We start from the raw sequence: 22,622 nt of genomic DNA, 5'->3' as shown, positions 1-22,622 counted from the left end.
CACACGTGCTCCTTCCTGCGCCAGGTCCTGGGCTGACAGCTCTGCTCTGTGTCTGCCCGTCATCTGAACTTGCTCTTCCATTCGGGTGCTGGCTCAGGGGCACCTGTGAGCTACACAGGCGTGTCGGGGCCACGGAACAATGCCACCATTTTCAGTGTTCTTCTAGGCAAACACTGTTCCCAAGTTCAAAGAACCAACCTCTCAAGAAACTCCTGGAAGGATCTCACCGGTGATCTTGTTTACTGTTTCACAGTCTGCTTAGTTGAGACCTTGAAAATTGCATTAAGAACAAAACCGGCACACAGAAGAATAAGAATTAGTGTGAAAAACATCCATACTTACAGGTAAGATCTGGAAATTTTTAATTTTCTGATGATGACACAATGTGAGGACAAATGCCTTTGGATTACTCTGGCTGTCACGGAGGAGAAAAAGCCTGGGAATGGAAACAGCCAATTGATTGTTAATTTAGAAAGTCCAGACTGAATACGTGTATGAATACATACATATATACATGGTGCTTCAGGAGGCTTTGGGAGCTGAGCGAGCTGTAGAGCAGGACCACCCTCCACACCCAGACTGTGTTTTCTGTCACTCTCCACTGAAAGGAACCAGGGCTCCTTGGGGACATGGCACCTCTAGGGTTGAGGCAGCGAAGGTACAAGGTGACGCTGGTATACTTTGTGTCAGAAAATAAGAAAGCTGGCCCAAGAGGCAGTGTGGCCCAATCTGGGCACCCAAGTACATTAACAGAAGGGATGGATTATAACCCATAGACTAAAACAAGAATCCATGAGTCCGCACTGGTGTGATAAATAAATCATAGGGGAGGAAAAAAAGCTCTTCCTAAGAGCAGAAAGCCAGCTAAATAAATAGAGAAGGATGATGAATTAGAAAACCACTATTTGGCCATTTGATTAAGGAGATCTTCAATAGATGCTGAAACCAGCATCAAAGTTTGATGAGAAACAGAATATTTTCATAGTCTCAGCATCTACCACCTAACATTTATGACAGAGGGACACACAGTAACCTTCCAATAGAGAAACCCGGTGGACACCACCTTCAGGTATTCGAGTTACCACCACCAGGAATGAGACAATCCACCCCAGCACCTCTTGACGGGATGCACTGAAGGTGACCCAGCATCACCTCCAGGGAGTGAGCAGACGGCCAAACCCGGCAGGTTCTGCCCTCACTGGCGCCTCCAAGTGTCAAGACACAAAGGAAGACAAGGCACATGCTGGCCCAGGGCGGTGCTGAGGCCGAGAAGTCCTTTTCCTTGGTGATGAAGGATACAGCAAGGACCCCTGAGAAAATCCAAGTGGCATGTCAGGTGACCGAACCACATCCACGTTAATTTCCTAAGTTTTATAATGATACTGTGGCTGCCTAAGAGAAGTCCTTGTTTTTAGAAATTTTATATTGAAATAATTACAACTGACTCCTAAATGGTTCTGATAAAAAAATGAGAGAGAGAACATGAGAAAACAAAGGTGCTACAATGTTCACGACTCAGATGCCTGGGTAACACATATACAGGAGAATCCATTATATTATTCTTGCAAATTTTCTACATTTTGAAATTACATCGAAAAGTCTAAAAATAACAAGTGATGGCCAGGACGTGGAGAGAAGGGGATCCTCCCGCACTGCTGGTGGGAATGTAAACTGGTGCAGCCACCGTGCAGAGCAGGATGGAGGTTCCTCAAATACTAAAAATAGAACGACCATATGCTGTAGCAATTCTACTCCTGGACACATATAAATGGAAAAAGTGAAAACACTAATTTGAAAAGATACATGCATCCCAATGTTCATTGCAGCAGTATTTACAATAGCCAAGATATGGAAGCAGCCCAAGTGCCCATCAACAGATGACTGGATTAAGAAGATGTGGTACATACACACATATATACAATGCAGTGTTACTCAGCCATAATAAAGGATGAAATTCTGCCATTTGCAGAAACATGGATGGACCTAGAGTATTATGCTCAGTGAAATACATCAGACAGAGAAAGACAAGTGTTGTACGATATCACGTATGTGGAATCTAAAACAATAATACAAATGAATATATATGCAAAGCAGAAACAGACTCACAGATACAGAGAACAAACTCGTGGTTATCAAAAGGGGAGAGGGAAGGAGGAGGGACAAATGTGGGGTTTGGGATTAGCAGATACAAACTACTATGTATAAAATAGATAAGTGACAGGGATGCACTGTGTGACACAGGGAATTATACCCATTATCTTGTAATAGCCTACAATGGAGTACAATCTGCAAAAATACCGATATCACTATGCTGTACAGCTGAACCCAACACAATATTGTAAATCAATTATACTTTAACTAAAAAAATACTTTAAAACTTAGAATAGCACCAAGAAGCATAAGTCACTGCTTTTACAATGATTCCAGAACAAATCTGGAATCAGACGGGAAGACCAAGTTATTCTTTAGAGAGGAAGAGGCCCTAATCCCAGTGACAAAGTAGAAATGGCCTGAGAGGAAACATACTTGAAAGGTATTAGACACCAAATGGCGGTCATCAGCTAAACCATCAGTTTCTAGATTGTAACGTCAGAGGGAAGGCAGTTACATAAGCCTGGGAAATCCCATGTTATAAAAGGTAAAAATGGTTTATTTTACTACAGGACGTCTTGGAGGCTTTAGAATGTAGACATTCATCCCGACTCCCTCGGGGCCCCAGCATGAGTTTTCCTATCTTACCTGACTCTTTACAGCGTCTTTTATTACATACCAGCCCCTCTTTGATAGCATTTTGCAGGACGCGTGTTCTGCAGGACACACCTCGGAGGTGTGGACCCGGATGCACCTGCACCCTTAGGCCAGGCGGGCGGGATGGGGCCTCGGAGCTGGAGCCGGACCCCTGCGTGATGTGCTCGGTGTCGGCGGAGCCCGAGGACAGGAAGACGAGGGGGCCAGCGCCTCTCCCAGGCAGGGCTGCGCGTCTGCGCCTCCCAGCCTGTGCCCTTTTTTCCGAGTGTTTCACTAGCAGAAACCTGGGGGTTGGCAGGGCTCAGTCTTCCTGGAGGAGAGGCTGGGGCTGTGCTTCCTCAGCTAAGCCCTCAATGAATCCCCTGGTGCTTCCTTCTGAGCCCCAAGGAGGACGCTGCCCGCCCGCCTTCCAGTTTGGGGTGTGACCGGGAGATCCTGAGGCTGCCCCGCCGGCTTGGGTTTACAGGTCGTGCCTAATGGTCGTCTACACGGAGGAAAGGGGGTAGGGCCTAGGAGTCAGCGACAGTCCTGGATCTGACGCTCGGGAGCTTCAGATCATGGGCCGCTGCCTTGCCAGCCTCTCCTGCAGGACCATCTACACGCTCAGGGCTGTTGTGTGGTCAGTGTGGACACTGGAGGCACTGGTGATCGCCACCAGCAAACCACAGGCTCGGGGATTTCAGGGCAGGCCGGGGGGTGGCTACTGCAGAGACCAGGCTGGGAGCTCACATGCCACGGACGCCTCTGCTTAGGTCATCGGAATGGAGCATGGAATGAAAGTGCTGAGGACTGTTGGGACTGAAGTCAAGGCTCACGCGTCCATTCATGAAAGCACAAAGGGGCCGAGGGAGATCAGAGTGACAACACAGCTCAGGTGTGTGGTGGTCCTGGCATTGCACACACTGCCCCGCTCAGGACTCACAGAGGCCCTGTCACTGTCCCCATTTTACAGTGAGGGAAGCGGGGCCCAGAGAAGTCAGGCAAATTCTCCAAGGTCACACAGTCAGCAGAAACCAGGGTGGAGCCCCGGCCCAGCAGGAGCAAGTGCGCAGGTGGTTCCTCCGTGGCCCGTGAGCACCCTAAGCTTTTCCCAGGTGGCTGTGTTAGCCCTGGGACGGCACCCCGCCCTGCCCCAGGGGAGGGGGAGCCGCAAAGAACTCAAGTCTTGACAAAGACGTTGCCTTCCACCTCCTGGCCATCCCACCCCAGCCTCCTCAGGCCGCAGCTAAGCTCAGGGTGGGACCTCCGTGGCCAGTACACGCCCTTGTTAAGATGAGGCAGACTAAGAAAACAAATGTGTTTTGCTTATATTTTTAAAAGGAAACAACAACAGAAGGATTAACAAACAAACACTGATGAAAATGTTTACCCGCTGTGGAGCTGGGGGCAGAGGAGAGTCACCAGGCAAAGGACCTGGTTTTATAACTTTTGACTTTGGAACCAAGGCAATGTTTTACATAGTTTTAAAAGCAGCATTAAACTGAAGAGGAAATAAATCAGATCCACTTAACAAAAATCAGAAACAAACAGAGGAATGAACCTGAAGACATGGCAGTTTGGTGGTGGAATCACGGAGAAGAATTACCTTAAGGCTGGTACTTTAACATGACCTGCCTGGACTATTCCTTAAGGATTAAAAGGGCTGCAAAGAGTGAATTCAGTAGTGCTGAAGTAATGTTATCAATATTTTCATGATGTGATATGGGATACAGCAGACAAGTACAGAGTGAGGTAAAACAAATAAGTAAGCGACTGTCATTAGTAAGATTTTTCAGAGGAAGAGAAGAGAGAGACAATAAAACCACAGGCGCACATGCCCTGTAACTTTCCACGTGAACTGGCAACATCAATGTGAACCTGGAATCTACTTAGAAAAGATCCACCGATTTGGTTTCCAGACACCATTTTCCACTACAAGGAATTAGGGCCCCTAAGAGAATGTGTCACACCAAAAAGCAAAGCCTAACAGTGTTGGGTCAAAAGAACTCAGGAACCAACTTGAAAGAGGCCTGCCCCATGGGACAAAAAGAGGGCCCAGGCAACATCAAGAACATTAAGCTTGGACCGAAACAAATCAAACACATAGTATCTAAGTTCATCATGAGGTGAACAGAACAGCACACCTCACTTGTAAGCACTGGAAGATGGCACAACACCAAGTCAGTGATGCTGAAAACTGACCAAGAGAAAAAGCAAGCACGTAGCTACCTTTCCCAGAAAAACAAATACGGGACAAGGAAAAGGATTTCAGCTAAGGAATGATGAAGGAATAATAGACTTAGAAAACAATGACTCTGTGACCTCCAATGAAACAATAAACCTGGCGGGTTCCATTCGGTGTAGGGGGCTGGGGGCTGGACTGAGGGCCGGGCTGACAATGCCAGACCCCCGCCCAGCCCGGGATAAGGAAGCAGGACAACTTGGGGCGGGCAGTACAGACATGCAGCCCCGAAGCTCGGTCCCGGAAGGAGGCTCCGAGTCTAAGCAAGCCTCTGCCCACACTTTACAGGAAACGAGGGAGAGAGAGGAACACAGTCAAAGAAACCCCAAGTACACAGTTAGTAAATGACTTACTTCTTCAACAAAGGAAAGATATGAAAAAAAAAAAAAAAGGAAAGAAAATGGAGCGGTGCGGAGACTACTATATACTTAGGAAGACAGAGACATTTCCACCGGACGCCATGGGTGGATCCTGCTTTAGACCAACTATGTTTAAAGGACTTTCGTGTGTGTGAACATGATGGGACTTCTGAGGACACTAAGAAATTCTTGTTTATTTTAGATGCAACGACGATAGCGCGGTTGTCTCGGAAGCAAAGGGCCCTTATTTTTCAGACACTCACTGAAATACAGTTACTGGTCAAAATTACGAACGTCGGGGATTTCCTTTAAAATAGCTCAGAAGAAGGAAAAAGTAGAGGAAGAAAAGTGGGAAAAGTGAGAAGGACGAAGAGGAAGGCAAAGAGGAGAAAAAGATAATAAACGTGTGGGACGGGGAAGAGACGAGCTCAGGGGAGCAAATCCTGCAGCTGAGCAAGAGGCAGATGGGTTCCTTACTTACCGTCTCCTCTCTCATGTGAATTATTAGTTCCGTAACAAAACTTTTTAAAGATGAAGGATTTGAAGAACAAAAGGACCACTGTGAGCCGAGCAGCTTCCGAGAGCCTGTCTTTTGAGTAGACCCAGGGAGAGGCGGCCATGACAAGGGTGGGCCAGGGCACCCAACTAACTCGTCTGGGTCTCTTTTTGGGGTGGGGGTGGGGGGTGGAGGCAGGCCTCGGGCTGGGCTCGGGAGGGACCATGCCCCGGTCACGGTCACTCACGTGTCTGCAGCCACACCCGGGGCAGCTTCCTCTCATTCACAGTGATGCCGAGCCTGGCCGCCGGGTTTGCCTTGACCATGGGGGCGTCAGCTTGAGAAGTGATTGTGCACTGGGGTTGACCTCTTATCCTTGGGATCCCCGTGATGGCCAAGATGGACCCAGGCTAGCCTGCCAGAGACCTGTGCCCAGGCACCTCGGCACCCAGCCACGGCCAGCACTGGCCACCAGGCACGTGAGTTCTGCTGGCCCCGGTGGGAAAAGCCACCCAAGCAGCCCTCATAGTAAGAAATGATACAGCTTTGCTGCTTTGTGTCACTAAGATCCGGGGTGGCTGGGGCAAAGGCCAATGACATAAGGCATAAAGCAAAAGGTGCGGGCAAGAAGATACAGTTTTCCACCGGCCCACTGCCTTGTTAATCAAAAAGAAGGAACATGCGTTCTTCATCTGTTCGAATTTCATCAAGGAGGTAGAGGACGATTTTAGCGTCTGGACAGAAATGGACTGCAATCCCTCTCTCCGCTTCGTACCTGTGCAAACCCTACAGCATCCTCGCTCCCCTGAGCACACAGCTGCTCTTCAGAACGAGGCTGCAAACGCTGCCCAGCCCCGCACCCGACGGCAGGATGCTCTGAGGGGCTGAGCCCGGCAGACCCCCAGCAGACGCCTGCCCCGTCCACCGCGTCCCTTACCCGTCCACGAGCCCCTGCTGCTTGATGATCCGGTGTGACTCCTCCCTGGAGATCCTGCCGTGAAACCAGTGCTGCGTCCTGTGAATCACTGTGGGAGACAGAGACAGGTGGGTCGCCTGGGGCCCGCGCACAGCGGCTGCCCTGCGAGTTCACTCAGGTCCACATGGGGCCCGGATCTCCGTGGCCGCAGCTTTCCTGCTGCGCTCTGGGCCTGGACAACGCTGTGAAGCTCGGGGAGGGCTGAGAGCTCTTTTATTTTATTTATGTACAAAAATATCAGGCCAAGATGCCGGCGTTTACCTGTACTTAGGGTGGAAGGGTGGAGGGGGCTTTGGCTCCCGAGGATATTCATCCGCGTGCTTCGCTTCTGCAAAAGAAACCTGGCGTTAGCACTCAGACAGCAAGCCACCTGGGACACAGCTGGGGTGGGGAGCTGGCCAGGGGACAGGGCCCTCGACCATGGAATGACAGAAACCTCAGCCCCATGTGACCACAAGGACAGACAGCTTACAGGTGGCAGTTGTTAAAAACAAAACCAGAAGCATCCCCATCCTGGTATATTTCTAAGGATTCCAGTATGGAAGCAGAGACGTGTTTGTCACACAGAAGACAGGAAGTGAAATTCCCAATACATCTTAGGAGAAAAGCACGAGATTTTCCAGGGAACTCAGGCAGGTCCGAACACTGCTCGTGGCTTTGGGTGCATTCTCCTTTGCTGCGCAATCTGAGGCTGAAGGAGGGCGATGCTTTCGGAGCCAGAGCTGTGGGCTTGTGTTCTGTACACGGTCTTTAAAGCTCAGAAAAGCTTGGAAGTTGGGAGATATTCGTCCATCTGGAGATTAGGAACTTGGGCCTCAGAGTAAAAAGACCGTTCAAGGCTGTGGAGCTAGTTAGAGGTCGGGCCACACTGGGAACACTGGGCCTCACGCTGTGCCTGCCCGGGAGACTCTTCGGCAGGAACGGGGCTGCGAGTCGAGGGACCCCAGGGTTCTGCTGCTTGCCCCTCCCCCCACGGGAGCCCAGGAGGGCCAAGGCTTCCTGCAGCTGAGAACTCACAGCCACCCACCCTCTCAGCCTCTCACCCCCTGACGCCAGCACACAGCCATTCCTCTGGGGGCAGATGAGGGGTGGAGTGGCCACCGTGAGGGAGCCCGTCCTGGCGGGACAGGGCCATGGCCTTACCCTCCAGGCGTGGCCTTCTTCCAGGGCTGCACTCTGGGCCTCAGCCGGGTTCTCGATCACTCTTCCCGTTTGCCCAGAAAAATCCATGGCCACAAGGGAGTTCTCAGAGACACTGCGCTGGAAACGAGAGGCCGTGAGTTCTTAAGATGCAGGGAAACAGCCAGGGCAGCAGGTGGGAACCTTGGCACAGAACAGCCGTGCCTGGGGAGGGGCAGGAGAGGACAGGCAGGCCCCTCCACATCCCAACTCTCTAAGGATCAGATGGAACATTCAGTGCCTGAAGTGCCCCTGGACTAAAAATGGCTTGGGTTTTTCTCAAGAAGAAGAAACGTTCCAATCCTCTCGGGGTATTCGAAGGCCACTGGTGAGGCTGCTGGAACCCACAGGATTGGGACAGTGTGGTCTTTCACGGGGTCCCAAACGTGCACTAAAACCCGTCAAAGAAATGGAAACGTCAAGTGCAAGCCAGCCCTCACCATCAGCCAAGTCCTTCCTCGGGTAAGTTAGTTCAGGGAAACACAGGGACTCTTTCTGTGGGCTAGTTTGACATCTAGGAGCGGACATCAAGGGACTGTTAAGATCGTAGTTAGAGAGGATGAAGCATTTCTGCACCTCTGGGAACTAAAGTCCATCCTGAGAACACAAGATGACTCACTACAGTCTCAATTCTCACAGAGAAAGACTTAAGCATCATGGTCAACAGCACCGTGGGTCCCACAGCTGAAATGGACAAAAGCGAAGGTGGGAAGGCAGGTCCTCAGTGGAGCTGAGAGTTGCTGTCGACATTTCTGAGCACGTAAACAGAGAGCCCTTAAATGGTGCCATCTACTGAGGCAACCCTGCGGGGAGATGTGGGGACAGGGTGAGGGTGGCAGAGGAATGTGCTCCCGGCAGGCACACTGTGGGGACGACCAAGTCCACCTTCTGGGGAACGCAAGGTGGTGAGATATTCTGGCTTCTCTGAAACGCACTAGCTCGTTCTGCAGCTTCTCTGGTCAGCCTCGTGGGAAACGAGATGTCCACAGCACACGCTGACGCAGCAGCTGAGAAGGAACCTGGTTGGGGGCTGGCAGCTTTACTTACCACTGGAGTTGAGAAGGCGGACAGCACGGCCTTCCTCTGCTGAGGGATCCTGTAGCTCTGGTACAGGAGCATTCCATACTGCAGGGGAAGGAAGGCCAGGGTCAGCCACCGGAGGGGCCCGGGAGCCCCCACAGCCCCAAACGTGGCAAACCCGCGGCCGTGGGGGGGGGCAACAGGCATACAGAACAGTGAGCAACCCCTGCCAAAAGCCTGGTGAACTCAAGAACAAACACCCAACAGAGCACTGTCTCTGGGACCTGCCACCACCAACACTCCACAGACAGTTACCGCTGACTGTCTTGGGATCCTGGGTGGGCAGGAAGTAAGCAGGGCAATAACAAGGTAACAGTGATGAGAGAAGAACAACTAACCTGACTGAGTGTTGCTACAGGCAAAGTTCTCTTCTAAGTGCTTTATGCTGCTCTTTTATTTAATCTTCTCCATTTTACGAAATATGTACTTTATCCCCATGGTACAAATAACAGAACACAAAGAAGTGAAGCAAGTTGCTCCAGGTCATGGTAAAGTAGGGATTCAGGATCTGAATGTACAAGCCTGTTCCCAAACCAGCGCTCTTCCTAACCACCAGCCGCCCTGCCCAACCAGGCCAGTGGCTCATGCTTTATTTCCCCAGGAAATAAGCACTACGGGTCCTGCAAAGTCTCCTACACTCCCAACATCCCAACCTACGCTCCCCAATTACCCGCTCAAACCACACAGAAAAGAAAAAAGGTCAGGAAGAGAAAACTCAGGTTTCAAGTGGGCTGCAGCTTCCTCTTCACTGTCCTTTATGGAGGTAAGCTCATTTCCAGCTTGAGGCCCTGCAGTACTCATTTCTGAAGTTAACACATTTGGAACACGATGAAAAGGTCTAACATAGGTACAACTGCACTCCCATGAGAGGGGAAGAGAGAGAACGGGTTAGAAGAAATGTTTGAGATAAGGGCCAAGAATTTTCCAAAACTAAAAAAAACCCCACCTAGCTGCAGAATCTAGGAGTGGGATAAAAATGAAACAAAAACGGACAAACAAATAAACAAAACCACCCAGGAACATCATGGAAAACAGAGACAAAGAGAAAACGTTGAAAGCAACTGGAGGAAGACACACTTTACTTTCACAGAAGCTATGAGAGAAGGAACAGCTGACTTTTTAACTTGAATGATGGGAGTTAGAAGACAATGGGATAGGTGAAATGCAGGAGAAAATAACCTCTAACCGAGGATTCGACCATCAGTGAAAAGTTCCTTCAATAATGAAAATAAGATAAAAAATATACCAAACAAAAATGGAGAGATTTTTGTTGCCAACAGGCCCATACTCAAACAGCTGCTGAGTGGAATTCTGGTCCCAGAGAGAAGAATATAGACTCAGGGGGCAACTAACTGCAGGGGAGACCTTCAAGATGGCAGAGGAGTGAGATGTGGAGATCACCTTCCTCCCCACAAATACATAAGAAATACATCTACATGTGGAACAACTCCTACAGAACACATACTGAATGCTGGCAGAAGACCTCAGACTTCCCAAAAGGCAAGGAAGTCCCCATGTACCTGGGTAGGGCAAAAGAAAAAAAAAGCACAGAGACAAAAGAATAGAGATGGGACCTGCACCTCTGGGAGGGAGCCGTGAAGGAGGAAAAGTTTCCACACACTAGGAGCCCCTTCGTGGGCGGAGACTGTGGGTGGCGGAGGGGGGAAGCTTCGGAGCCACAGAGGAGGGCACAGCCACAGGGGTGTGGAGGGCAAAGTGGAGAGATTCCTGCACAGAGGATCGGTGCCCTCAGGCACACACCAGCCCGAGAGGCTTGTCTGCTCACCCGCCGGGACAGGTTGGGGCTGGGAGCTGAGGCTCGGACATCGGAGGTCGGAGTGCAGGGAGAGGACTGGGGTTGGCTGCGTGAACACAGCCTGAAGGGGGCTAGTGCATCACAGCTAGCAGGGAGGGAGTCTGGGAAAAAGTCTGGAACTGCCTAAGAGTCAAGAGACCATCTTGTCAGGGTGTGTGAGGAGAGGGGATTCCGAGCACCACCTAAACGAGCTCCAGAGACAGGCATGAGCCACGGCTATCAGCGTGGACACAAGAGACGGTCATGAAACGCTAAGGCTGCTGCTGCAGCCATGAAGAAGCCTGTGTGCAAGAACATGTCACTATCCACGCTGCCCCTCCCAGGAGCCTGTGCAGCCCGCCACTGCCAGGGTCCTGGGATACAGGGACAACTTCCACAGGAGAACCCACGGTGCGCCTCAGGCTGTGGCAACGTCACGCCGGCCTCTGCCACCGCAGGCTCACCCTGCATTCCATACACTCCCTCCCACGCCCCCCGCCTGAGTGAGCCAAAGCTCCCTAATCAGCTGCTACTTTAACCCCGTCCTGTCTGAGCGAAGAACAGATGCCCTCAGGCGACCTACACACAGAGGCGGGGCCAAATCCAAAGGTGAACCCCAGGAGCTGTGCAAACAAAGAAGAGAAAGGGGAATCTCTCCCAGCAGCTTCAGGAGCAGTGGATTAAATCTCCACAATCAACTTGACGTACCCTGCATCTGTGGAATACCTGAATAGACAACGAATTATCCAAAAATTGAGGCGGTGGACTTTGGGAGCAACGATATATATATATGTTTCCCTTTTTCTCTTTTTGTGAGTGTGTATGTGTATGCTTCTTTTTTTTTTTTTTTTTTTTTTCTTTTTGCGGTATGCGGGCCTCTCACTGTTGTGGCCTCTCCCGTTGCGGAGAACAGGCTCCGGATGCGCAGGCCCAGCGGCCATGGCTCACGGGCCCAGCTGCTCCGCGGCATATGGGATCCTCCCAGACCGGGGCACGAACCCGTATCCCCTGCATCGGCAGGCGGACTCTCAACCACTGCGCCACCAGGGAGGCCCTGTGTATGCTTCTTTGTGTGATTTTGTCTGTATAGCTTTGCCTTTACCATTTGTCCTAGGGCTCTGTCTTTTTTTTTTTTTTTCTTAGTATAGTTTTTAGAGCTTGTTATCATTGGTGGATTTGTTTTTTGGTTTGGTTGCTCTCTTCTTTCTTCCTTGCTTTTTTTAATTACTTAAAATTTTTTTTAATAATTATTTTTTATTTTAATAACTTTATTTTATTTATTTCTTTCTTTTCTTCTGAGCTGTGTGGCTGACAGGGTCTTGGTGCTCTGGTTGGGTATCAGGCCTGTGCCTCTGAGGTGGGAGAGCTGAGTTCAGGATATTGGTCCACGAGAGACCTCCCGGCTCCACATAATACCAAACAGTGAAAGCTTTCCCAGAGATCTCCATCTCAGGGCTACAACCCAGATCCACTCAACGACCAGCAAGCTACAGTGCTGGACAACCTATGCCAAACAATTAGCAAGACAGGAACAGAAACCCACCCATTAGCAGAGAGGCTGCCTAAAATCATAATAAGGTCACAGACACCCCAAAACACAACACCAGACATGGTCCTGCCCACCAGAAAGACAAGATCCAGCCTCATCCACCAGAACATAGGCACTGGTCCCCTCCACCAGGAAGCCTACACAACCCACTAAACCAACCTTAGCCACTGGGGGCAGACAGTGAAAACAACAAGAACTACGAAACTGCAGCCTGCGAAAAGGAGACACCAAACACAGTAAGTTAAGCAAAATGAGAAGACAGAAAAACACACAGCAGGAGAAGGAGCAAGATAAAAACCTACCAGACCTAACAAATGAAGAGGAAATAGGCAGTCTACCTGAAAAAGAATTCACAATAATGATAGTAAAGATGATCCAAAATCTTGGAAATAAAATGGAGAAAATACAAGAAACGTTTAACAAACACCTAGAAGAGATAAAGAGCAAACAAACAAGGATGAACAACACAATAAATGAAATTAAAAATTCTCTAGAAGGAACCAATACCAGAATTACTGAGGCAGAAGAATGGATAAGTGAGGTGGAAGATAAAATAGTGGAAATAACTACTGCAGAGCAGAATAGAGAAAAAAGAATGAAAAGAACTGAGGACAGTCTCAGAGACCTCTGGGACAACATTAAACGCACCAACATTCGAATTATAGGGGTTCCAGGAGAAGAAGAGAAAAAGAAAGGGACTGAGAAAATATTTGAAGAGATTATAGTTGAAAACTTCCCTAATATGGGAAGGGAAATAGTTAATCAAGTCCAGGAAGCACAGAGAGTCCCACACAGGATAAATCCAAGGAGAAACACGCCAAGACACATATTAATCAAAGTATCAAAAATTAAATACAAAGAACAAATATTAAAAGCAGCAAAGGAAAAACAAGAAATAACACACAAGGGAATCCCCATAAGGTGAACAGCTGATCTTTCAGCAGAAACTCTGCAAGCCAGAAGGGACTGGCAGGACATATTTAAAGTGATAAAAGGGAAAAACCTACAATGAAGATTACTCTACACAGCAAGGATCTCATTCAGATTTGATGGAGAAATCAAAACCTTTACAGACAAGCAAAAGCTAAGAGAATTCAGCACCACCAAACCAGCTTTACAGTAAATGCTAAAGGAACTTTTCTAGGCAGGAAACACAAGAGAAGGAAAACCACTATAATAACTAACCCAAAACAATTAAGAAAATGGTAGTAGGAACATACATATCAATAATTACCTTAAATGTAAATGGACTAAATGCTCCAACCAAAAGACACAGACTGGCTGAATGGATACAAAAACAAGACCCATACAAATGCTGTCTACAAGAGACCCACTTCAGACCTAGGGACACATACAGACTGAAAGTGAGGGGATGGAAAAAGATATTCCATGCAAATAGAAATCAAAAGAAAGCTGGAGTAGCAACTCTCATATCAGACAAAATAGACTTTAAAACAAAGACTACTACAAGAGACAAAGAAAGACACTACATAATGATCAAGGGATCAATCCAAGAAGAAGATATAACAATTGTAAATATTTATTCACCAAACATAGGAGAACCTCAATACATAAGGCAAATGCTAAGAGCCATAAAAGGGGAAATCGACAGTAACACAATCATAGTAGGGGACTTTAACACCCCACTTTCACCAATGGACAGATCATCCAAAATGAAAATAAATAAGGAAACACAAGCTTTAAATGATACATTAAACAAGATGGACTTAACTGATAATTATAGGACACTGCATCCAAAAACAGCAGAATACACTTTCTTCTCAAGTGCTCATGGAACATTCTCCAGGAGAGATCATATCTTGGGTCACAAATCAAGCTTTGGTAAATTTAAGAAAACTGAAATTGTATCAAGTATGTTTTCCGACCACAACGTTGTGAAAATAGATATCAATTACAGGAAAAAATCTGTAAAAAATACAAATACATGGAGGCTACACAATACACTACTCAATAACAAAGAGATCACTGAAGAAATCAAAGAGGAAATCAAAAAATACCTAGAAACAAATGACAAAGAAAACATGATGACCCAAAACCTATGGCATGCAGCAAAAGCAGTTCTAAGAGGGAAGTTTATAACAATACAATCCTACCTCAAGAAACAAGAAAAATCTCAAATAAACAACCTAACCTTACACCTAAAGCAATTAGAGAAAGAAGAACCAAAAAACCCCAAAGTTAGGAGAAGGAAAGAAATCATAAAGATCAGATCAGAAATAAATGAAAAAGAAATGAAGGAAACGATAGCAAAGATCAATAAAACTAAAAGCTTGTTCTTTCAGAAGATAAACAAATTTGATAAACCATTAGCCAGACTCATCAAGAAAAAAAGGGAGAAGACTCAAATCAATAGAATCAGAAATGAAAAAGAAGTAACAACTGACAGTGCAGAAATACAAAAGATCATGAGAGATTACTACAAGCAACTCTATGCCAATAAAATGGACAACCTGGAAGAAATGGACAAACTCTTAGAAATGCACAACCTGCCAAGACTGAATCAGGAAGAAATAGAAAATATGAACAGACCAATCACAAGCACTGAAATTGAAACTGTGATTAAAAGTCTTCCAACAAACAAAAACCCAGGACCAGATGGCTTCACAGGCGAATTCTATCAAACATTTAGAGAAGAGCTAACACCTACCCTTCTCAAACTCTTCCAAAATATAGCAGAGGGAGAAACACTCCCAAGCTCATTCTATGAGGCCACCATCACCTTGATACCAAAACCAGACAAGGATGTCACAAAGAAAGAAAACTACAGGCCAATATCACTGATGAACATAGATGCAAAAATCCTCTACAAAATACTAGCAAACAGAATCCAGCAACACATTAAAAGGATCATACACCATGATCAAGTGGGGTTTATCCCAGGAATGCAAGGATTCTTCAGTATATGCAAATCAATCAATGTGATACACCATTTTAACAAACTGAAGGACAAAAACCATAAGATCATCTCAATAGATGCAGAAAAAGCTTTCGACAAAATTCAACAACTATTTATTATAAAAACCCTCCGGAAAGTAGGCATAGAGGGAACTTACCTCAACATAATAAAGGAGATATATGACAAACCCACAGCCAACACTGTTCTCAATGGTGAAAAACTGAAAACACTTCCACTAAGATCAGGAACAAGACAAGGTTGCCCACTCTCACCACTATTATTCAACATAGTTGTGGAAGTTTTAGCCACAGCCATAGAGAAGAAGAAGAAATAAAAGGAATCCAAATAGGAAAAGAAGAAGTAAAGCTGTCACTGTTTGCAGATGACACAATACTATACATAGAGAATCCTAAAGACGCTACCAGAAAAGTACTAGAGCTAATCAATGAATTTGGTAAAGTAGCAGGATACAAAATTAATGCACAGAAATCTTTTGCATTCCTATACACTAATGATGAAAAATTTGAAAGAGAAATTAAGGAAACACTCCCATTTACCACTGCAAAAAAAAGAATAAAATACCTAGGAATAAACCTACCTACGGAGACCAAAGACCTGTATGCAGAAAACTATAAGACACTGATTAAAGAAATTAAAGATGATACAAACAGATGGAGAGATATACCATGTTCTTTGATTGGAAGAATCAACATTGTGAAAATGACTCTACTACCCAAAGCAATCTACAGATTCAATGCAATCCCTATCAAACTACCACTGGCATTTTTCATAGAACTCAACAAAAAAATTCACAATTTGCATGGAAACATAAAAGACACCGAGGAGCCAAAGCAATCTTGAGAAAGAAAAAAGGAGCTGGAGGAATCAGGCTCCCTGACTTCAGACTATGCTACAAAGCTACAGTAATCAAGACAGTATGGTACTGGCACAAAAACAGAAACACAGATCAATGGAACAGGATAGAAAGCCCAGAGATAAACCCACACACATATGGTCACCTTATTTTTGATGGAGGAGGCAAGAATATACAATGGAGAAAAGACAGCCTCTTCAATAAGTGGTGTTGGGAAAACTGGGCGCTACATGTAAAAAAATGAAATTAGAACGCTCCCTAACACCATACACAAAAATAAACTCAAAATGGATTAAAGACCTAAATGTAAGGCCAGACACTATAAAACTCTAAGAGGAAAACATAGGCAGAACACTCCATGACATAAATCACAGCAAGATCCTTTTTGACTCATGTCCTAGAGAAATGGAAATAAAAACAAAAATAAACAAGTGGGACCTAATGAAACTTCAAAGCTTTTGCACAGCAAAGGAAACCATAAACAAGATGAAAAAACAACACTCTGAATGGGAGAAAGTATTTGCAAATGAAGCAACTGACAAAGGATTAATCTCCAAAATTTATAAACAGCTCATGCAGCTCAATAGCAAAAAAACAAACAACCCAATCCAAAAATGGGCAGAAGACTTAAATAGGCATTTCTCCAAAGAAGATATACAGACTGCCAACAAACACATGAAAGAATGCTCAACATCATTAATCATTAGAGAAATGCAAATCAAAACTACAATGAGATATCATCTCACACCAGTCAGAATGGCCATCATCAAGAAATCTAGAAACAATAAATGCTGGAGAGGGTGTGGAGAAAAGGGAACCCTCTTGCACTGCTGGTGGGAATGTGAATTGGTACAGCCGCTATGGAGAACAGTACGGAGGTTCCTTAAAAAACTACAAATAGAACTACCATAGGACCCAGCAATCCCACTACTGGGCATATACCCTGAGAAAACCATAATTCAAAAAGAGACATGTACCAAAATGTTCATAGCAGCCCTATTTACAATAGCCAGGAGATGGAAACAACCTAAGTGTCCATCATCGGATGAATGGATAAAGAAGATGTGGCACATATATACAGTAGAATATTACTCAGCCATAAAAGGAAAAAAAAATTGAGTTATTTGTAGTGAGGTAGATGGACCTAGAATCTCTCATACAGAGTGAAGTAAGTCAGAAAGAGAAAAAACAAATACCATATGCTAACACATACATATGGAATCTAAAAAAAAAAAAATGGTTCTGAAGAACCTAGGGGCAGGACGGAATAAAGACGCAGACATAGAGAATGGACCTGAGGACACGGGGAGGGGGAAGCATAAGCTGGGACGAAGTGAGAGAGAGGCATGGACATATACACACTACCAAATGTAAAATAGATAGCTAGTGGGAAGCAGCCGCAGAGCACAGGGAGACCAGCTCGGTGCTTTGTGACCACCTAGAGGGGTGGGATAGGGAGGGTGGGAGGGAGACACAGGAGGGAGGAGATATGGGGATATATGTATACGTACAGCTGATTCACTTTGTTATACAGCAGAAACTAACACACCATTGTAAAGCAATTACACTCCAATAAAGATGTTAAAAAAAAAAGAACAAATTGCAGGGTCTACTTAAGATGCCACGTCCGACCAGGATTTGAAAGGACAGCACAACCCCTGAAGTGTGAAGGTGACCAAAACCTCAGCATATGGTGTTAGTCCTGGTTCTGTTACAGTTTACACAGCACTGAGCTTGAATATTCCGCAAAGCTTAGAGAAATTTTTTTTTTTAATGTAGCTCCATTTCTCCTTCTGGGTTTTTCAGTCAATTTTAAGGTTTTTCTGTTTTTGCAAAGAATGTCCATTTCATCTTGATTTAAAATACAATAGTAGGTGGATATGCATAGCATGTCTTCACTTTTCCCATTTTAAAAATGACTGGGTTTTACGTGCCTTCCTTCATTTCTACTCTCCACGTACTTCAATTCCCCCTTCTTTCTGTCTGTCTGTGTAGAAAAGACAGGTGTCTGTGCTTGCAGTTCCCACAGGGTGGCCGGGGGTCGCTCACACACCACGCGGCACAGCGGGTGGGTGGGAGACAGAAAGCGGTGGGGCAGGCGGGTCTCCAAAGGGCTGCAGGGGGAGATGCGCTTCGGGGATACTGAGAACAGCCGCTGTTCCTGAACAAAGATTGAAACTGCACCCGTGTGCTAGGAACTGGCCTGCCTGCCAGGAGTTTCTGACTCTGCTTTTCTCCCTGGGCCCTGGGGCTGGGGCAGACCAGGCGAGCAGTCTGGACCTGAGCCTGTGAGTGGGAGTGACACGTGTCCCTTCTGTGGACGGGAGACCCCCCGGCTCTGCCTTCCCTTCCCCGGCTGAGGTCATGACGGGGCCACGCCACCTGCCATGTCTGAGCTGGATCCGTCTTTGCTGTTAGAGCTGCTGAGATTGGATTTTTTTTTTTTTTTGCCACTTACCAATAACCTGAGATGCCACGTAATTCAGTCTTTTTGTCTATTTCACATATTGAGGAATTATCCAAAATTTTGCCTGAAGGGGGAAAGGGTTCTGCTACATAAAAATAAAATTTGGGAACCACCGGACTTGAGAGATCATCTTGCAGGGAAGAGGGTGAGAGGGAAGGTCTATATCAGGGACTTTCATTCTCTTAGATTTCACAAAGCAATCAAATTTGGGGGAACAAAATCTGTGACTGTCTTAAGGCTTGGCAACTAATTTGCCAAATAAGACAGCACACACACCAAAAATTAACCACTGATCTACCACTATATCAACAAATTTTTTTTATCAACAATAGTTTATAACATATTGTTGATAGGGCTTCCCTGGTGGCGCAGTGGTTGAGAGTCCACCTGCCGATGCAGGGGACACGGGTTCGTGCCCTGGTCCGGGAAGATCCCACATGCCGCTGAGGGGCTAGGCCCGTGAGCCATGGCCGCTGAGCCTGCGCGTCCGGAGCCTGTGCTCCGCAACGGGAGAGGCCACAGCAGTGAGAGGCCCGTGTACAGAAAAAAAAATATATATATATATATATATATTGTTGATAGAATGGTAGATCAGACCATCAGACTTTTGTAAAGTTTAAGGTTAACTAAGTAAAAAGGACACAGTCTCAGATTAAAGAATAAACCTGTTACCATGAGCACAATTAGCTTCGTGGGAAGCTGACCGCACTGTCCGTATTTGTTCTGTTTTGCTAGGCACTAGAGAAGATGTCTCCCCAACTTCTCAGTAGTCAGAAGACTGGCTTTTGGGGACCACGGGTCTGGACTCTGGGATCCAGAGAGGCCATGAGTTTGGCTGTGAGCGTGAAGGCAGGTGGCACCATCAGACGGGAGGGCGGAACACACCTGAGCCATTTCCCAAGTTCTACCTGGGCTTCCTAAGAAGCCCCCCGTGGGGCGGGGCGGGGCATGGAGTCTCAGCTGGCCCATTTCCAGGCGCTCTCGCCTCACCTGTACTGCGAGGGCCGCCTTCCCCTAGGTTCTCAGGATGATTAAACGGGGTGATGTGAAGCTCTCTCAGGGCAGGTGCGAGCAGACAGCAAACATCACGGTGTTATCACCAGAGCCGGGATGCTTTGCCTCTGCTCTGTACAGCTGGTCGGCACGCCCCCGTGCCCCCGGCGAACCGTTCTGAGTTTGTGCTGCTTCTGGGTGCTGGATGCCTCCTCTTGGCTCCAGACTCCACAATGCCTGTGTGCCAGGGCTGAGGTTCCTCGGCTGCTGTCGTGGCCAACATCCACTGTAACCGTCTTCTCCATGTCAAGTAATTCATTTCAGAATCCTGTGTGCTTTTTTTTTTTTTTTTTAAAGCTTCTTTAAGAGGCTTAGACTTTTTAAAAATTTTTATTTATTTTTTTGGGCGGCTTGCAGGATCTTAGTTCCTCAACCAGGAATTGAACCAGGGCCCCGGCAGTGAAAGCGCTGAGTTCTAACCACTGGACCACGAGGGAGTTCCCTACAGAAACCTGTATTGATGAAGCAAGACCTCACTCTTGGGGAAGAATCTCTAGGGCAGCTTAAGAAACATCTAGAAGGTGGAGGGGGTGGGAAGGAGCCGGTAGGTAACTGACACCGTTTTCCTACTCCTTGTGCTGTCCCTGGAGTCTTTATGAAATCATTTAGGAAACAGTGGAATAGCAGGTAAAGGAACAGAAGCAGGTATTGGCCAGTTTTCTCCTCCGGAGGCTCGAGCTGTAATTTGTTTTAAAGAAAGTACACCAGTGTTGGTATGTAAAGGCACAGGACGGTCTAGGTTAATTCAAAAGAAGGCCTTCCTCTCAAAAACGCCCTGGGATTTCAATACCGTCCAAATTGTCCAATATCAGCCACCACAGACCTGCTTCCTGGCCAGAGTTGGAGACAGTGGGAGGGCAGAGCTTTACACTTCAGCTTCAGGCCCCGAGGTCTCCGACGTGCGTCCTCCACACAGGGACGTGGCACATCCGACCCACTACTGGGGGGCAAGGGTGTCGGAGGGTTAAATCTGGGGAAGGGACCTCTCATCACTCACTACAGACAAGATCTTCCCATCAACCACGAAAAGAGGCAACCCAGCGTTTCCTCGGTCTGTGGCAGCAAGACCTCCCTTGGAGGCCCAAGAACCGGCCTCTGGAGATGGTGCAGGTCCCTAGTCCAAAGCCCCCTCTGCCGACTCTGCCAACCTGGCAGGGGCATCGTCTCGGGCTGACTCCGGCGCTGCCCATGACATCCGGCAGGCAAGGGGGAGAAATGGTTTCAAAAGAGGGGGGAGGCCAATGCAGATACGGGAGTTTGGGTCGGTTGCCACTTTCATGCAACTCAACTTTTCTGAGCGTCTTTTCTGTTCTGAGCGCTAGGCCGTCCCAGCTCTGGGGATCTGGGGGGAGCCAAGCAGGATGACGCCCAGGCACGGGAACATGCAGAGGCCCAGCGCTGGGAGGTGAAGAGAGGGAGCCTCTCCCGGCCGGGTCCCCGCGGCCTGCGGACCGGTCTCCCCATGGAGGAGAACAGAGAGCGCGGACTGAGCCAGCGCTCACAATCCAAGAAGCTCGTGACGCAGCAGAGCCAGGGAAACAGGAGGCTTTTGAGAAGGTTCCCCGCTGCTTCAAAGGGCGTTAAGTCCCCGGAGCAAAGTACACGCCGTTCTGGAGGCAACGTGTGGGTACATCACACAGAACCTGGTCTTCTGATTACGCTTCCCCCCAGAGCAAGGTGACTGGAGCCAGGGGCGGCTGGGGGCGCAGGGAGGGAGGAGACCTAGATGTTTGGAAGGGTCCCTCATTTCAGGTGCTGGTGCTGGCCACTTGGTGGAGGCAGGAGGCCCCAGGGCGTGACCAGCCAGGCCCCGCCCTCATACAGGATGGCGCTGTGGGATGTGCAGTGAGCTGCTCACTCAGGGCAAGGTGGCCGGGACAACGGGGCCATGGCTGGAACTGGATGGATCTTCAGCTTCCCCGGAGGCTCTCGGTGGCGGGGGTGGGGGGGCGGGTAGCAAGCGTGCTGGTTAGCGATGGAGTTCTGGGGCCGAAACATCGGGGTCCTGGGCTGACTCTGCCACACGCCAGCGGCCACGTGGACCACTGTGCCATGGGCTTCAGGACTGTCACCTGTACCGGTCGTACGTGTATGTACAGAGCTGCCAGGAGTAGCACGTGAGGTCAGCGATGTGAGGCGCTGCCTGGCCCACAGCGGCTGCTCCAAAACGTCCATCACGTTGTGTCAACATACACCGGGCACGCATCGTTAGCACTCACAGAACCGGCATCGCTGCCGCTGTGGGCTCGGCCCGCTTCCTTCCAGCGCCCGGCCGCCTAGTCACATCACGATGGCGCCGAAGAGGCCCCCGCCCTCTGCCCGTGTGGGACGGCATCAGAGGTGCTGACACACCGCCACGTGTCACCCACGGGACAGGACGCGTGAGTACCAGTGCCTGTTTCATCTCCTGTTTGCTTTTTCCAAAATAGGTAATACGTTTTGCAGAGCAAAAGAAAAAACGAAAAACAAGCACACAAATATATAAAACCTTGAAGGTCTCCCTCCACGTCTGTCCCGTCTACACCGCAGCCTCCAGGCTCCCGAGAGCGACCAGTGTGTTCCCCTGCAGTGTCGTGTTTACATACACGCCAGTGAATCTAAACACGCATTTCCATTCTCCCCCGACCAGTGCAGTGACCTCTTTATACGACATTCTGCACTTTGCTTGTTAATTGTTAATAATACATCCTGGAAAATTTCCCACAACGGGACCCAGAGAGGAGCGGTTCCTTTCCAGCCGCAGGGGGCTCTGCTGTGTGCACGTCCCGTAAGCCAGGGAACCAGCCCCGTTGGGGGCACTTGGATTTAACACCAGCTTGTCAGGGCACAGCTGACGACATACGGTATCTTACAGCAACAGGGCATTTCTTCTTCTATAAGTAATAAGGCTGTGTTGGGTCTTTGTTGA

At 47.9% G+C, this 22,622-nt stretch overlaps 1 protein-coding gene across 4 annotated transcripts in view; it reads right to left on the bottom strand.

The window, feature by feature from the left end:
- Positions 1 to 22,622, bottom strand: part of GRB10 (growth factor receptor bound protein 10) — a 191,044-nt gene that overhangs the window by 5,371 nt on the left and 163,051 nt on the right. For all 4 annotated transcript variants that reach the window (XM_082632732.1, XM_082632734.1, XM_082632733.1 and 1 more), the window contains 5 exons: positions 9,027 to 9,104; positions 7,944 to 8,060; positions 7,062 to 7,128; positions 6,762 to 6,849; positions 343 to 436 (listed from right to left, as the gene is read on the bottom strand). In XM_082632732.1, coding sequence (XP_082488858.1) covers positions 343 to 436; positions 6,762 to 6,849; positions 7,062 to 7,128; positions 7,944 to 8,060; positions 9,027 to 9,104 — 444 coding nt within the window. The remainder of the gene's footprint in view (positions 1 to 342; positions 437 to 6,761; positions 6,850 to 7,061; positions 7,129 to 7,943; positions 8,061 to 9,026; positions 9,105 to 22,622) is intronic.

This window comes from Mesoplodon mirus, assembly GCF_964341445.2.
Source record: "Mesoplodon mirus genome assembly, chromosome: 9".
Taxonomy (NCBI): Eukaryota; Metazoa; Chordata; class Mammalia; order Artiodactyla; family Ziphiidae; genus Mesoplodon; species Mesoplodon mirus.
This window is presented reverse-complemented; position numbering and strand designations above follow the sequence as displayed.